General features: G+C 38.8%; 2 protein-coding genes and 1 long non-coding RNA gene across 4 annotated transcripts; 1 reads left to right on the top strand and 2 right to left on the bottom strand.

Annotated features, from left to right (window-relative positions):
• Positions 1 to 207: 207 nt before the first annotated feature.
• DR1 (down-regulator of transcription 1) lies at positions 208 to 11,485 on the bottom strand. The gene is made up of 3 exons (XM_084528368.1): positions 10,934 to 11,485; positions 5,544 to 5,707; positions 208 to 2,341 (listed from the first exon to the last, which is right to left on the bottom strand). Exons 1-3 carry the CDS (start codon positions 11,151 to 11,153, stop codon positions 2,195 to 2,197), a joined length of 531 nt encoding a protein of 176 aa, XP_084384494.1. The 5' UTR covers positions 11,154 to 11,485; the 3' UTR covers positions 208 to 2,194.
• Positions 11,486 to 11,681: 196 nt separating this feature from the next.
• On the top strand, positions 11,682 to 17,373 carry LOC311440875. Of its 2 annotated transcripts, none has more exons than XR_014695638.1 (4): positions 11,682 to 11,822; positions 12,208 to 12,295; positions 14,656 to 14,772; positions 16,777 to 17,373. It is a non-coding gene; the product is annotated as an uncharacterized lncRNA (long non-coding RNA). The 2 variants fall into 2 exon arrangements; XR_014695639.1 differs by having other exon boundaries at positions 12,147 to 12,295.
• LOC311440872 (retinol dehydrogenase 8-like) lies at positions 11,946 to 16,939 on the bottom strand (the record flags this gene model as incomplete). Its single annotated transcript, XM_084528359.1, has 4 exons — positions 11,946 to 12,329; positions 13,230 to 13,413; positions 15,081 to 15,174; positions 16,714 to 16,939. 4 exons carry the CDS (start codon positions 16,937 to 16,939, stop codon positions 12,096 to 12,098), a joined length of 738 nt encoding a protein of 245 aa, XP_084384485.1. The 3' UTR covers positions 11,946 to 12,095.
• Positions 17,374 to 17,585: the final 212 nt, after the last annotated feature.

Below are 17,585 nucleotides of genomic sequence, written 5' to 3'. Positions count from 1 at the left end.
AGGAACGAGAGCAGGACAAGCCCAGAAATATTGTTACATGCTTGCAAACAACCCCAGTGAACAGCAATGCCATCCAACAGCACTCAGGTTGTAGAGACTTTGGTCACATGAAGTGTTCAGTGGGTCAAAGTAACAGCAGAGTTTAGTCTTTTTTTTCCTTTATAAATGCAACGAAGAAAGCAAACTATTCATTAAATATAAAAGCAGTTTTATAAAAACACATCAGAATTTTATTGCTTGAAGAATACAGCATATGAAAAAAGCACAAGAATGTCCAAAAGAAAGGTAACAACAATCCAAACATATTACACCATACATACCAGATGCAGTAAAATGTTATCCTGAATTCTGCATCAGAAAAGAAATGTGTGAAAATATACCTAATATTTAAAAGGAAAAATTTGTTTAAAATAGAAAGTGTGAAGGTGTTACAGTACAAATTAGAAGAGCCAACACTGCACATTAACATTGTATCACTAGACTAGTTTTTCCTACCTTTGGTACTTAAACCTTCACAGAAAACCACTTCCTTAGTCAAACCTTGCCTATTTCATATAGTAGCTATGAAAGGTTTTTTGTTTGCTTGTTTAAGTTAAATATTCCAACACATACTTTTCTGAGTTTTCACTGCCTGAATGCACTTAAGGAAGTGTTCACATTTAATCAATATGAAACTTAACGTATCTCACACTTAAATCAAATGCCACTATGTGACTGAGACCTGAATATATGCCAATTGTACCTTGTTCAGATCTTTATGTAAAAATGGGCACATCATTTTCTGTCTGCTTCCTTATGTAAACAGAGTGTTGCTGCCCTCCTCAAGAACTGTGACTGGAGAAACCTGCTGAGGACATAAGTTAAAATAAACAATCTGCATTGTTACAGAGCTATCAGATCATCTACAGCAGTATTCAAGTGGCTTTTCTAGTCTGCTCAGATTAGTGTACCAGAAGATATGCCAGTATTACTTCAAGTAACACATTAAAACTCAGTAATGGACACTACTGTGCTTTATTTCAACACAAAGAACAGCTGCTCATCCATTAATCAACAGAATTTTCAAATCAACTATCAAAAGGACTACTACATCATTTCTGTTCCATGTATTGCTGACCACTTCTGGGGAATGGTTTATCAAAAACCTGGACTTACCAACAAACAAATGTGAATGAAGAAAATGTTTACATACAGCAAGGTATCTTAGTCATCTAGTGGCAATCTAATCTGGAAAATGTTAGCATTATGCCAACAACGACTAAACCACGGTTAAATAAAATCCCTCTTTTATTGTAAGCATGCTCTTAGCTTCAGCTTTCATAGGCTTGAATGTTAATCATTCCCAGTTATAATCAGTGGAACTGGAACAATTCTGTTTTATCAAGTTCCAGCTTTAAATTTCAGCAACATGAATATATCCGGACTAAGCAATACCATCAACAACAGTTAACATTAAATTGGAGTGAAATAATAAGAGTTAGTTCTCCAAAATAGGCAGTCTTTGAAGTGAAATATTCAGTTAGGACTGTCAAAGGATGTTATAATAAAACCATGGGTTTATTTTTTTCCACCCCTATACAAAAAATGACCGAATTTGTACAACTCCTATTAAACATACCTTTCCTAGCTTGATGAAAATGTATTATTTTCAAATTTTAACAAGTGTGGTCTTTGAGCATATATAATATTTATTGCCATACACATCCTCACTTTAAAAAGAACTAAGAATTCAGACTGTACTATGCTGAACTCACTTTTTTTTTCCATTAACAGATTATGTCTACCGTACCACTCCCCCAAAAAACAATTAAAAATTCTAAGTAAGATTTTATAGTTTAGTTAAAAGGGAAAAAATGCAAATGTGGATTTAGAGCTTTTTGTATAAATCTCGCTATATTTTATAAACTTGTTGTTTATTGTAACACTGTTTATTGATCAAATAAGTGACGCACTGCTATCTAAAATTTCCATATACACCATTAAAAATCCAAAGTTGATATGATACTGAACCTTAAATCTTCAAGAGTTCAAAAAAAGACAGTTTATACATGTACAGCACACAACAGCAGACACCCCTAGAATACCAATTGCCAGTCCATGATGCATACAAACTTACAGGTAAGCATTCATTTCACTGTTTTCATTGTGCAGGAAAAATATTTCTTAGTGAAGACGGAAACTCAGCTGGTGGATTTCAGATATCATCTTCATCATCTTCATCCTGAGAAGATCCTGCTTGATTGGATGCACTGGCTGAGGCAGCAGCAAGCTGTGCCTGTTGAGCTGCTTGTTGCATCTGTAGCCATTCCTGCTGTGCCAGTTCTGCTTGCTGTTGTCTAGCCTAAAGACATGAATTTAATTGTTAGGCCATACTGTAGCTTGTGAAGAATCTCTAGAACACCTCAGCTGTAAAAGCAGCTCTATCTGCACACCTGCAGATTCCTTCTGTATAATTTTTATTAATTGTACATACAAATAGAGGTACTTCTAAACATAGTTTTGTACCAAGATGTTTAGCTATATTCTCTTTTCCTCTCAAGAGGCCACTACTTGGAATATTTACACTTTCCAAGAACAAGAGGCAGGAGCTAGTCTACTCATGTTCCATTGTAAAGATTGTGCTATACAACTTACTAATGGAAAAATTAAGCAAGGCAAAGCAATGGAAAACTTAAGCTTCAATTTCAAGGCATCTTAACATTTAACCACCATTTAGAGATGGGAATAGCCTCACTTTGTTGATTACAAATACTAAAACTCACAATTATGAATTCATACAACTGTATCACACAGACACACATTATTACAAAAAAAAAAAAAAAAGAAAGCCACTATCTTATTTGGCTAAGCAATCTTTGGAAAGCAGAGCAATCTAAGTTCTTCTCAAATAAATTTGTAAAGCAGAGCAATCTAAGTTCTTCTCAAATAAAGACACACACATTGAGGGTGTCTGTTACAGAAAGGTACAGTGCTTGTACTTAAAGGTACAAGACACTAACAAAACATTTCAAATAGTTCAAATGGTGCCCTCACATTTTTCCATTTACACTTTCTGCTTGTTGTTTGGCAACCACTTTTGATTTCAACAGTATACCAGCCCACTGCGTTAAATTTAAAACTTCAATTCCTGTTTTCAATGAACATTAGAAAAAAGTTCTTGAATTAAAAGCCCTTCAGTTGTCTTTATTCCCTCACTGAATTTTGATTTTTTTCACCAAAGCATAAACAAATCAGTTGCAGAATTCAAATGCTAAAAGATGATGCTTTGGAAAAAATTATCAAAACCAGTTTACCTATTCAAAATGTGAAAAATAACAGTCTTCCCATATTGCGTCACATTTCTTTCAGCCTGTTGAGCCCTTTCCAACAAGGATTTTTCAGTATTTCAAAGTTCAAGTGGCAGTCAAGTTACAAGGGGTGAAAAACAACTTAGGGCACTGAAAAGTTTTTAAAGTTTTAAACAAAGGAAGACATGAACATCTGTGCACAGAGGCATAAATATTTATAACATGCAAGTAACAAGTTCCCTACTAACCTTGCTACAATTAAGTTTACTCTACATTAAGTGAGCTAATGCACATGCATGCACCAGTAATTGGAGACTCAGTACTTCAGTGCCTACCCTCACTGCCACATTTATATCACTTCCTTAGCCATTTCAAAAATGGAAAAAGAAAAATTCCATTGAGTTGTATTGTCTAAGAAACCTTAACAGCATCTGGTAAACTTAACTCATTTATTGGATAGGACATTTACATCACCTGCAACCTTTAGTAAGGAAGCCTCAAAAAAAAAAACAAAAAACCTGCTGATGCCCTCACCTCCAAAGATATTTAGAGACACACATGAACATCAGGATGAGCCATTCACTGACTTCAAATATTTACGAGCATCCAAGCTACAGATGTCAAACATTCGTAACATTAACAGGCAATTATTTTAAAACTAGAGTAGGTATTTTCACCCTTCGGGAAGTCTGCATTAGTGTCCTGTTTTGGAATATTAACAAGATTAACACAAACAGGCACTTCGTAAGTATTTTCAAGAATAATTATAGTGCCTCCAACAGCATACAGCTACTGTCCAGTATTTTTGGAAAGTTAGACTGACATCTTTGAATTTAAGCATACATTTTCCATATTACTAAAGAATGTATACATTTTTAAGATTATTCATACCATCTTGTCAAAGCTGTATTAATTGCCTTACTTTACACATTGAGGCACGGTACTACAGAATTTAAAAAAGAACATACTTCAAGGGGTCATGAAGCATGGCCTAAATAAGGTGGCAATGGTTTTATGTTACTCAGGAGCTAGTATTCCCTAAATACACTTTATCTTTGCTGTTTGTTCTTTTTTTTTATTTTGCAAACTATGCTAAGAGATTTAACAAAAAATAACTAAAAAAAAACATGGCAAATTTCCCTGTAAATTGCACCCTTAATTCAGAGGCAGCCATACTGATATTTGTAACATTAGCACAAAGAAAATGGGCACATATGAATTTCTCATAATTAGTTCTATTAAAGCTGACAAGAGCCATGTGCAATGCTGAAATTTAACTGCCTAAAAATTCATCATGCAAACGAGGTTAACATAGTTGTCACCTAATCAGAGAAAAGTAATGGTTATTAAATGCTTCAGTAAGACAGTAAAGAAAGGGGAGAGGAAGTTGCAGTAATCAGACATGACAACTCAGTAAGAATTTTTCAGAGGAAATTAAAGCAAGCAAAATCAGAAAACAAGACTCATGCTATGGGTAAGGGGAGAGAAAGCAAAGATTATTTTCACATCACTTAATTTAGAGAACCATCTTATTTTCAAATTAAGAATAGTAGAGAGAAAGATGGTGTAGAAAAATAAATACAATCGGGTTTTAGTCATTTAAACTCAGAAGTGTTCAGAAACTATCTGGGAAAGATGGAAAAGCAAAGACTGGGATAAAGGAGAACATGTGCAAAGGCACGCACAGTGTTTGTATGCAGTCTTCTGTGCTTGAATTGCCTCCTTAAAAATGTATGCATGAATTCACTCAAACAGAATCTTGCCAAGAGTAAAGATAAGAAAGGACAAATTAGAAGTTTTGAACAATTGTTTCTTTCAGAGCCAAAGAATTAATGTGCACGCTGTTTCTGGCCATCAGAAAGATATTTTCACTTTTTACATGATAAAAAGTGGTAATTCCTACAACACCAGTTGCCATTTTTAATTTCCTCAGCCAAGTAATTCTTAACGTATTCTCTACAACAGAATGGAAATACCTGTAAGTAGCAGCAAAAAAAATCAAACACTAAAACTAGAGTATACGTGTAAAATGTAATTGTTTGTATGTGTCAAATCAAAGAAACAACCAGAAGTAGCATCTTTTTTATTGGTTTTCCTTTCCCTAAATCAAACAGGCCAAGGAAATCAATAGTATCTCTGATGCCACAGAAATTTAAAAGGAAAAGGCATAATTCTGGAGGTGTGCAAGTTTTTGTGGCCTTAGGTCTACCATGTTAATTATTCCAACCTCATCTGTTCGAGTATTGCTTCACTTACTTTCGCAAATAATTCCTGTTGCTGCCTTAGAAGCTCTTCTTCCGGAATGCCGAGGTTTTCCAAGCGTGAACTGGCCTTTCTTCTCTTTAGTGCTACTGTTTTGCATTCTTGTAAGACTTCTTTTACTTCACTGATATAGGAGCCAAAACCCAAACTTTCTAGTGCTAGAAAGAAAAAAAACACATTCATCTTTTAGAAGGCTTTTGATAATAGATACCACTGTGTTTTTCTGAAAGACTTTTTTCTAAAAAAATAAGTTTGACCATTTTTCTCTTATCTGGTGAAAATCTATGTTTGTAAGAAGATCTGATGATATTCTCCCACTTCTCTTATGCAGTTTAAAAGTGCATGATTTCAGGCTAGAAATTTTAAGTTTTTAGTCAAGTGCAAGCAAAGACAACTTCACTTGCAGAGTATTCAGGACTTTGATGCATTTTTTCTAGAGAGAGGCATGATTCTTTTAAGACCTCTTTTAGATGTTCTACATATCAGAACCAAGTAGGAATTACAGAGCGAAGATGTTATTCCCATCTGAATCATTATCCACTAATCTCTGTGGAATTCTGTATTTCCATTTTTTCTGCAAGCCTTCTGTAAAGGTAAATTAGGTACCTGTAACAGAGCAGAAATGTAACACATGAAAAGCGACCACAGATCTTGGATTAATACAGACATGATATTACCACAGAACTAAAACTTTTAACTCTCATCTCTGTGTATCTAAATTTATTTTCTGAATGCCCACGAACTAGAAGTGTACATTAAACATATGCAAAGTTACGTACAACTCCTTTTTATTTTTATAAACCTTTCATGTCTACATGAAAACAAACTCAGAAACTAAAACGCAACATTTTAACCTGCCCAAAGAAACTTGAAATGCAGACATATACTGCAAAAACATATATTTAAAAAAAAAAAAGCAGAAGTAACAGAAGATTAACAAATATAGACAGAACATGTGGTAAAAGGCATACTGCTTCTTGATTCACCATTTCTTGCCATATGCCTCCATGCATACACCCCCCCCAGTGGAACCTATTACAGACTATGCTAGAAATGTTACATAAACACCAATTACATCTGAAACAAGCCTCCATTTTATTATACCTTGTTCATTTCCAATGTTTATATAAATCTGAGTTTCTTATGGAACGTCAGTTATTTTAATATTTATCCTACTTTATTTCAATCTTGTCACATGCTATTCAAGAAATAACACTAACCTACAACACACAGCAGCAAACATACATAACTTTCTAAACCAACTCCTATTTACACTAACTCAGACTACATTCTAACATGAATTTTGTAAGCAGTCTTTTCCTACCCATAACTAAGGTGGCACGCCATTGTATCGCACACCTAAACAATAACCAAAGGCATTCTGTAAGCTCCTGGCTTCCGACCTGGGCCCGAAGAGGTGGTTAGCACGTTGTCTGCAGCCAGGCAGCACCGCAGCTGTCTGGTCATGCAGAACTACCATTCTTTTAAGAGACTTGGCAAGCATTTGGCAAATGAGTTTACATAGTATGTATATTTCTTAAGAAAAATAAAATTAAAAGATGAACTGATTTAGAGATAATTAAATTACATTAGGCAGTATGCCAGGTCAGCCTCAGCCCACACGGATGCTGGAAACACTTTTTAAAGTTAGTCCACAGTTTGTGAGAATCACCAAAAGCCTTCTAGAAACTATTTAATACAGCCTCAGCAGAGAGGAGGGAAATGTGTTTCATTGTGCAGAACTGGTTAACTAAGCAGCCCATAAATATCAAAGAATTCAATTCTAATACATAAACAGCATATACGTTAAACCACTCAGACTCATAATGATTTTTCTTTTTAGTGTAAGAACCCTACAAGTCTAACTCCACTAAGATTAACTATCACAGCAAATACGTAAATGTTTATGAAAAGATCATCCACAGTGATCAGGCTTGTCAGTCTGCTGCAGAGTATGAGCAACAGCCCAACCTGAAGTGACCAGCAAGATGCAGGTTTTAATAGAAGCTTTACATGGAACTTACAGCAGCGAAACTACCAGAGAGAACTTAGTTACACATTGAATATCACACACGAGACAAAGATCCAGAAGAAAACGCGATATAACCATGATAAAATTGTACAATTGTTCAACATGGTCAAGATATGAAGAAACATTATAGAACAGAGGTCTGCTGCCTCAAAACTCCAATGGAAGCAAAACGACTTCAGAAATCCCTGTCTTGTTGAAACATCATGGCTTTATGGAGTACATGCATGGCAGGAACAAGCACCGCCTTATACCAAGGTGGTACTTGTACATGCGATAAGTTACTACTTTATCCAAGCTACTATTCCACCAAAATTTAGAATCTTTCTATTTCTAGAGTCTTAAAAACTGTCTAGCCAGATTGCTGAAAATTTGGTATCTTGCAGATGTTAGAATCATCACACCAAATTTAAAGCAGCATCTTTAATGGGTAAGGGGAAGGAAACATTTACAAACACCAAATCACAACTGTCAACTCTCCAGTTTCCTCCCACTCTTAGAGATTGCAGGAACGTGCAGATCTGATTAAATAGTTAAGCATAATTAGTTCTACATTTGTTTTCAATACAATCAGGTCACTCATACCTGAGATTCTTACTCTTTATGCCCCTTTCATAAGAAAAATAGCTTCCAATGTGAAATTCCAAACCAAAACAGATTTTTGCATTAAATGCTGAAGTGAACGGTGTCAATAGCCTGATGGTCCATGAAGAGAAGAGCCTACCTTCCTGCAACGCAGTGCCTCGTAGACAAAAATAATCAAAGTAATCAGCTTCATAAAAATAGTGATCTAACACATTATTTTCAGAACTCAATGGAATTTCAGCTTCTCACAAGGAAATCTGCCTCATCATAACTCACAGAACTACCAAGTGCGGCTGTTTTCTGTGCCAGGTGGAAGTCCCCAACGGTGAGTTTCAGCAAGAGGCACAAAGACCATCTCCGCTTCAGCCTCACAGCCTTGATGCCTCTGGGCACTCCGAGGGAAGCAGCTGCGCATTTTATCACTAGGAGCGAGTGCCTGGCATAGCCTGAGTCCATCTACAGAGTCAGACCTCCCAAGGGATGCAAGGAGCCTCTGCTTTCCTTTCTCTGTGCTGCTCGTAGGCACTGTGCCAGCCCTGTTTGCGCTACCACACAATGGAACATGGCATGGACTTCCTCCATCTGAATCAGAAGCTGCTGGCAGGGGGAAGAGTCCTAGCCCAGCCCAGGGCCACACAGCCACTTTCACTAGTGCAAAGGAAGGGGTGGTTTAAGTACCACTGCTGCCAAACCCGTAATTACAGCAACGGAGTTGCAGTTTCACACTACCTCTAACACTGCCCAGCAGCAGGGAGTCACCAGCTGCAAAGGGGTCTCTTTCCCCTTCCTGCTCCCCACCCAGCAACGGCTTGTTTACAGAACAGCCAGATCCATGATCTCACCCAACAGACCGTGGTCCCCATCCCGCCTCCAGCCCCTCCAAAAGCCACAGGGGCAGTCGGATCAGAGGTTGCTGGAGGCAGCTCCAGGGAGGGTGCAAAGAGACTCCTTTTGGCAGCAGCCAGTTAGCTGCAATGTGATACCCATTAGCCTCACTTCACCTGTAATGGAATTGGCTCACATAGTTAAGAGGACAGAGGCATCCTGATGACCACAAACATATTTCATTTACTGGCTTTGTTAGCATCACTGTCATGAAGCTACACTAAAAGACAGTCAAAAGAGCAAGTACCTAGCATGTACGAAGATCAATAAAAGTGCTGAAATGCTATCCCTATATACAGATCTCTGCTGTTTCCAAACCTAACAATCTAGATCCTCATACTTCACAGAAGTACCAGCTGCTAACTGACCAGCACCTGGCACAAGCTAGCAGCACACACACCTCCCCACAGGTGAGGACTGCAGTAAGTCCAGGTACAATAACTCCCACCTCCAGAAATACTACAAGAAGGTGCTGGAAGAAGTTTTCTTCAGCAGTATCTCAATAAAATGGAGAAATCTAGTCTGAAACAAACTTTTACTAAGTCAGATAACACAAAGACACAAGCTCAGCAAGATCCTCAGTTGGAGACCACCTGCCAATGATACACACATAGACATTCTGATTTCAGTTTGTCTTCAAAATAAATAAAAAACAATAAACCTCTGACAGCAATAGGTTTTCTAAGAACCACATTTATTGAGCATAAAATACTGCCATACCGGAATTCTTTATTGTGCTCAACCTTAAAGACTACCTTTACCCCCATTATAAGAACTGAGCTCCAAACTTTCAGAGATCACTTGAAAAAACTATCCCTGCATTGAGAAGCATCACACCCAAAGAACATTTCCATGTGCAGGCACCTGCTTGACTCTTCACTCTCTGAGCTTCTGTAACAGAGCTGCTTTGCTAAGCTTCCAGGTACACATCCTTTTTATTTAACATTAAAGCTCACCTAAATTCCGTATCTTCTTCGCTGTTCATAGCCTTGTCAAGTACTTGAAACACTTCTGGTAAGCAAGCTGATAGGAATCAAGTTTTGTTTTGTCTGATTGTTTTAAAACAGAGAATCTAGCAGCCCATTACAAAATGAAACATTTTTTTTTTATGACTGACACAAGACCTTCACAGTCCTGGAAATAGCTTTACTGCGAGTACTACAGATTACAGCTAATCCAGGCAGTGAAATGAAGCACCCTTTCACTATTATTGCTACAAGTTTGTCTGCAGCAGGCCCTGACTTCAACCATCTTTGCTTAAAAAACAAAGCAAATGGTTTCGGACAAAAGATGTCTGCTGCAGACTTACCCATGAGGGAAGAAAACTCCCTAACTAGGGCAGAAATTAAAGAAAAAGTAAACAAGACACAAAGAAGAAATTTTAATTCAACAATGGGAAACAGAAGGCAACAGCTGAAAAAGATGCAAGGAAATATGTCTCATTTAAGTGCTCTCTCCATCAGATATGAATACTTGATGTTAAAAGATCATACTTGGTGGGTAACCCTGGGGAAATATTTTACTCTTTGTAAGGTCCAGACAGGAATGCTCTGGGTTAGAAACCGGACCCCCCATATCCAATCGTGTCTCTTTTGTCAGTCTCCAATAACACTCAGTAAGTGCAGGTCTTGCTGTAAAATAAACCTGCACAGCCATTCCAATACGCAGACCTTATTTCACAGCTACAAAAAAGGTTTATGAATGTGGTGACTTCTCCCAAGGAATCACGGACTCCTCTGAATCACTAAACAAGGGCTGATGCCAAGCACGCTCACCACTCACTAGCCACACAAAGACAGCCTTCCCTCGCAATGCAAGAAGCCACAGAGGAGAACGCTGCGTGGGCCAGGAGTGCCCCGAAGCCCGACTGCCCAGCGGGGCTCACCTTGTATGACGTGCTCGGGGGATATGGTCTTCTTCTCGGACTTGTTGCAGATCTCGTTGGCCTCGGAGGAGATGAGGTGGATGAACTCCGTGCAGCAGTTTACCACCAGCTCCCGGGCGTCGTTCGCCACGCGGACGTTGGGCAGCGTCTCCTTGATCATCTTGTTGATGGCCGCCCGGGGGATGGTCAGGTCGTCGTCGTTCCCCGACGAGGAGGCCATGCTGGCTGCCGCGCTCAGGGGCTCCCCCTCGCCTCCAGCGCGGGGGGACCCGGCGAGGGGCGGCGGGCGGGGAAGGGCCGGGGGCGGCGCTGGGCGAGCGGCGCGCGGCGGGCCGGGAGGCGCGGCGGGGCTCGGGGCTCAGCGCTCCTCCGGCCGCGGCGCCTGCCCCGGCCGCCTCCGCCACATCCTTCGGGGGCCGGCGGCGCCGCCTCAGGAGCGGCCGGCGGGCGGGGGCCGCACGACCACGCGGGCCCCGCTCCGCTGGGCAGGGCCGGGCCGGGCCGGGCCGAGCTGCGCTGCGCTGCGCGCCCCCGGCTGCGCTCCCCGGCGGCGGCGGCCGGGCCGGTGCTGAGGGCGGCCGCGAGGCGGAAACGACCTGACTGCGGGCTGCGCGGGGCGGCGCTTCCGCCGGAAGCCGGAGCGCGCTTCCGCCGCCTGCCTCCCGCCTCCTCCCCTGCCTACCCGCCCAGCGCCGGAAGCGGCGGTGCCGCGGGGGGCGGGGTCACGTGGGGCGGCCGGGCCGGGCGGGGGGCTGGGCGGAGCGGCACGTGACACGGAGAGGGGGGCGCTGGGGAAGGGCGGCGGGCGGAAGCGGGCCCGGAACGAGAGCGCTGCGGCTGCAGGAAAATCAGCCGGTGCTGAGAATCAGGCGGGCTGTGCTGCTACATTGTAAGCAGTGAAGAAGCACGGGTTATTTTTTGTATATATATATTATATTACGTATATTAAATACTTAAGAAGTAGTCGATGCTTGTTTCCATGAAAACAAATCTCTATAAAGCAGACTAAATCTATAGTTAAGAGCATTTTAATTTTAAGGTCTGGCAAACTAAAGTTCAAGATACATGCATTGAGATTAATATCTTTGAGCTTGCATCAAATCATAAGACATTTAACAAAATAGTAACTATAACAAATGTTCCAGGTTACACAATCTCATGCTTATTGTGAGGGTTTTCCTAGGTCAAAGCTCTTTCTGCTTCTCCACCTTAGCAATTTGATAAAGTTAAGACTTGCACTGAAGATTTTGTCATGATGAAAAACCATTTTGTAGAATATATCAATGGGTAGATCGCCATTTGGATCTGCATATTTGAGAGTTGTCATCGGCGTGTACAAGGTGTTGGTCTGATGGCGAAAAGGTGGGTTTTCTGCAAGAATTATCTTTACTGTATGCTGTCAAGAAAGAAAAATGAAATATTTAAAGAACCCTTACCAAAATAGTAAATTAAACATTTAGTTTTCAGCTAAGGAGAGGAAAAGTGGAAGAATAAAGTTTTAGAATTGTGTAAAATGCTGCATGTAGTTTTATGAAAATGTCATTACATTTTTTTTCTTAAAATAATGTTAAAGCCAGAAGTACTTATTCATGGTCCTAATTCTGTTCATCTACAGCATGATGATAGCACTTTACACTTAACTATCCTGCATAGTCCTCCAAAGTTATCCCTGTAGGCCCACAATAGGTAGATACTTTCTCTTACTGCTGACTGGAAAAGGATCAGAACAGTGCGCTTTGCAGCAAGATAGGGAAGCTTCAGCTGACACTTGAAGCTCCTCAGTAGTACCCAGCACCTGAAATTGTTGTCCCCTTCCTGAAGACAGCCCTAAACACCAGGAACTATGTCCAGGTATTTTCTATTATGCCTTGGTGTTGTACGGTAGCCAGGTGAACTTCATATTAGCCTTGCATTAGTGAAGGGAGTATTAGTGAGATAGAGAGGCTTTAAACAAAGGTTCCCAAAGGTAGGAACCCTGCAGAGACAGAAGGTAGCACTGCGGAATGCCCAGACTTCACCAGATGGTCCATGTCCCCAGTTGCGTGTAAGTTACAGTTCACAATAGTCTTAAATTGAAAAACGAACATTCTTTTAATGTTCTTACTGGTTTTGTTTAAGATTTGAAATTCTCTCAAGGTTTTAAAAATTATTTTAAATTACATAAATTCCATGTACTTATATCTTAACACTTCTACAAAAACAAACAAACAAACAAAAACAAAAAAACACATCACCAACCAACTGGTGCATTCTTAAATTAAAAATACACAAGAGAAGAGATTTGTTGGTAGGTTACCTCTGCAACATCCTCAGCACTTTGTCCCAGGCTCTGGAAAATTTGTTTGTAATTTTTAAGGTAAATATTAGTAAACATCTCAGCTGTTTCCTCATCTGCAGCTGAAAGATCCATTTTCATTCCATCTTCAAACACTTTTCTTTCAAACTCTGTAATCACTGGGCCTGGTTCAATCAGACTTAACCTATTCAAAAGCCAAGATATACTGGTTACGGACTACTCTCCTCATGGGAAACACACCTCTCTATACTTCTTTAAAAAGTACATTAAAGAATTGCAGTCTTGATTACATGCTAGCAAGCAATGTTAACATTATATTTTGACAAGGTTATCAATAACATGTTGAATTTATTCAATGAATACTGAATTATTGAAACTCCTACCCATCCCCATAGATCAGAAAGTCTGTAGAGCTTAAATTTCAGGGAAGCACAGCAACTTAATTCATATGGAAGTGAGTACAGCTACTACCTGCCATCTCACAGATGTAGAATCTGAAAATTATTTATCCACAAGAATTTCAGAAATACAAAGAAAAAATAACTTCAGGATCATAAAGTTAAAATATATATATATATATATATATATGGACAAAATCCTACATAGATTTGCTACAGCTTTCTCACGATAATACTAGAAGTAGATGAAAGTTACGAAAACATGGATTTTATTTGTCAAGCTGTCAATATCACATAACTCAAGATTCCCCTACAATACCATATAAAACAAAATACTGAGAATTTTGCTGTTGATAGACCAATTTGGCTGCTGCCAAATATGGAAAAATTTATTTTGATACTGGTCAGATCTTTTCTGGTTCTACTCTCAGACAGTAATTATCCCCAGTCACAACTTCTAATAAGACACTCCTTGGGATAGGACCTCTTCATAGGGTTGAATTTTGGGCAGGCTCTTCTTTAGAACTAAATCTACTATTGACCTTGACAGCAGAATTCCAACTGCTGCTGGAATTAAAGCCTTTTCTCCTGCATCACTCTTCACACTGGACCTTGAACTTTTCCTGTACTACATTCTGCACACTACATTTTTTAAACCTTCTTTTTTTCTGTTTTTGCTTTTTATTATTACAATACTCATTTTAAATCTCTCCAGGCTTTTCAGAGATTTATACAAAATCAAAGTTTGATTTATACAAAATCAAAGTCATGTAATCCCATGACAGCAGCTGTCTCTTCTCCCACTGTACAGGAGCTAAACACTCAAGCATACAGAGACACAAGGGATGTTTAACCGTTGTTGGACTTCACACAAAGAACGGTGGGAGAATTATACCAAAGTGAATACATTTGACAAATCACTGAAGTCCCCTAGACAACAAACAGGACTGTTCTCTCAAATACTGTCTTAAACACTGAAAAATAGTACTGCATTCTTGTTGCTTTCCTCCCACCTCCTGTCCTTATAGGAATCTCATCCTGTGTTCCTTTCTGATGAATTTCTACATGCTGTCTTTGAGCCCTTGACCTTTTTTATCCTGACCTCTAGAAAGGACTGTTATCTTTTTAAAAGGAAAACATTACAGGTTGGTATTATTTTATTTCTACAATATTATATGCAAGAATCTGTTTTCAGAAGTATTAAATAGAGTATATTTTGTCCAAACCTAAAAACCTCTAACTGTCTATAAGAATGTTTATTTTTGTATCAAAATTATTTGTTTATGTAGTGTGAAGAATGTGGACGCTTTGACGCCTTTTGTGATATATGATTTCCGTGGGTTTCTCAATCTGTTTCTCCTAGACAGCAGCAAGCTTTAAACATTTGTGCAGTAACTCTGAATATATTTAAAACTGTCTAAAGTGTAATTTACACCTGTGGATCGATACTTACTGCAGTTTGAACTTCAGTGCTTGTATAGCTAAACTTTCGCAAAATCCTTCCACCGCAAACTTTGATGCAGCATAAACATCATTAAATAAGATACCTGATGGTACAAATAAAACAGCCTGAGAATGTGATCATATTCATCATGCAAGCAGTTTAGTTTTAACACTTGTTTTCCTAGCAAGACTACAGAAATTCTGGGAAAATACATTAGACCAATATCCACAACGATTTTCTTAATGAGACAGTTCATTAGTAATAGTAGTTCAATATTCTGAGTAGTTAAGTAGTATTAAATACTGCTGTTTTGTTTGTTTGTTTTTGCATATGTTCTCAAAATTCCTTATGCTAAAGCATGCTTGACTAACTTAACGGTTTTCCTCTTTCTAGCTGATACTGTGATCTCTCTGGCTGCTATTTAATATTCTATAGTCTACTGGATAAATGTATACACATACAATGCCACCTGCACTATTTATCAACAAGACTTCAAATAGACTGGAGATAAACACAGAAACTGACCAGATTTGATTATGCAAGAGATCCATCTTGCATCTGAGGGGCTTAAGGCCATGAAGTTGATCAGGGGAATGGAGCACCTCTCCTATGGGGACAGGCTGAGAGCTGGAGATGTTTACCCTGGAGAAGAGAAAGCTCCAGAGTGACCTTACTGCAGCTTTTCAATGCTTAAAGGGAGCTTATAAAAAAGATGGAAAGCAACTTTTTGCTCAGTCAGATAATGACAGGACAAGGGGGAATGGTTTTAAAATAAAAAAGGGGAGATTAGAGGTCAGGAGGAAATTCTTCACTCGGAGGGTGGTGAGGCCCTGGAACAAGTTGCCCAGAGAAGCTGCAGATGCTCCATCGCTGGAGGTGTGCAAGACCAGGTTGGATGGGGCCCTGAGCAACCTGATCTAGAGGGAGGTGTCTCTTCAATGATCTTTAAGGTCCCTTCCAATCTGAGCCATTCTATGACTTGGAAAAAGCAGTACAGCAATCCGATAACCACACTTGCAGTTTGCTTTAGGACACTTGCTCACCAGAATAATCCAGGTTAAGATCAATGCCAGTGCCTTAGTAATTGAAACAAATACAGTCAGACCAGAGGGAGTGGTAGAAATTTTTCTTGCTAGAATTAGCTTTGTGAAATTTTATGAAGGGAAACTTCACCAAAAGATGGTACAGTTGGCCAGGACATGACTGGAGTTTGTTCCATTAGCACAGCATAGCAAGTGTACTTGCCTGTCCCCAGAATCCTTTCCAACAGGAAAGTGAGAAGTGATATTACTAAATCTTGTTTTGCAGGTAATCTCTAGTAATTAAAATAATAATAATAAAATAAAAAATAGAATTTGAATTAAAACTGATAGCTTTACTCCCATGAAAAAAGAATTCACTCCACAGCTTTTGTTGTTAAGATGTCTTGAGAGTAGTCGTGCATACTACTGGGATACATAAAACACCAGAAATAAATGCTATGCTTCTTGGAGTTTTAGTATTACAGAGCTCAATAAATAGATATGCTAACTCCTACACTTTTTTTAGGGAGGAAAAAAAAAAAAAAAGAGGTGTGTTCTAGATTGTACATACTGAACTTTTAGATTAAAAAAGAAAAAAAAAAAAAAAAAAAACACTTTGCCTTGTATTCCCATAACACTGCTTATTATAACTATATGCCCGCTTTTTCTCCTCTTCATGTCAGGCAAAATCTCCTTCAGGAGTCGAACCAGTCCAAAGAAGTTGGTATCCATCACCGTTTTCATTTCATCGATGGTCTGACATTCAATTGGTCCAATAAGTCCCATTCCAGCATTGCTAACTGCACAAAACGGAAGACGACAGTGACCAATAACATCCCTAAACATTAGCTTATCTTTACTGGAAGGCGTTTAGAAGTAAGATAAGGATTAGGGATTAAATAATGCTTAGAGAAAGGATTAAAGCACAAAAGATATTATTGCGTTAGTCAAGCTCTGCAAATACACTTCTCTATTTTTATTTTTTGCTTAATTATGGTTTTAATCCAATTAAAAAATCCAATTATCTGATACTTTGCATTTTAACCAATTTATTTCTGATTAGTCCTTTTTCTTTAAATTAGAAAAGGATTACAGGAAAATGTGTCAAGAATCATCATTATTTGTTCATCATTCAGTAGCATAAATTAGAGCCTATAGTCAATGCCCATATCAATGAATACAAGACTTCAATCTATTCCAAAAGGTGCTAGACTAGGCCATGTTTTAGTATGCCTTTTAGGTTTTTGTTTGCTTTAAAAATTCAAGTCTTTAAAAAGAAACTTGTTTGTGTTTTTTTTTGTGTGTGTGCATGTGTCTCTTAGGTGTTTATAAGTGGGGAATGACAAAACTGGCATGCTGCAATAAAACTACTGTGTCAAATCGGAGCATAATGCAGTCTGCAGAAAAAATTTGCTAAATGGTTCTTTAATGAGTTCTCAAAATGAAGACAGGTCCTTGATTTTCTTAGAGATTTCATTGCTGAGAACATAAG

Source organism: Aythya ferina, assembly GCF_964211825.1.
Source record: "Aythya ferina genome assembly, chromosome: 8".
NCBI classification, from domain to species: Eukaryota; Metazoa; Chordata; class Aves; order Anseriformes; family Anatidae; genus Aythya; species Aythya ferina.
This window is presented reverse-complemented; position numbering and strand designations above follow the sequence as displayed.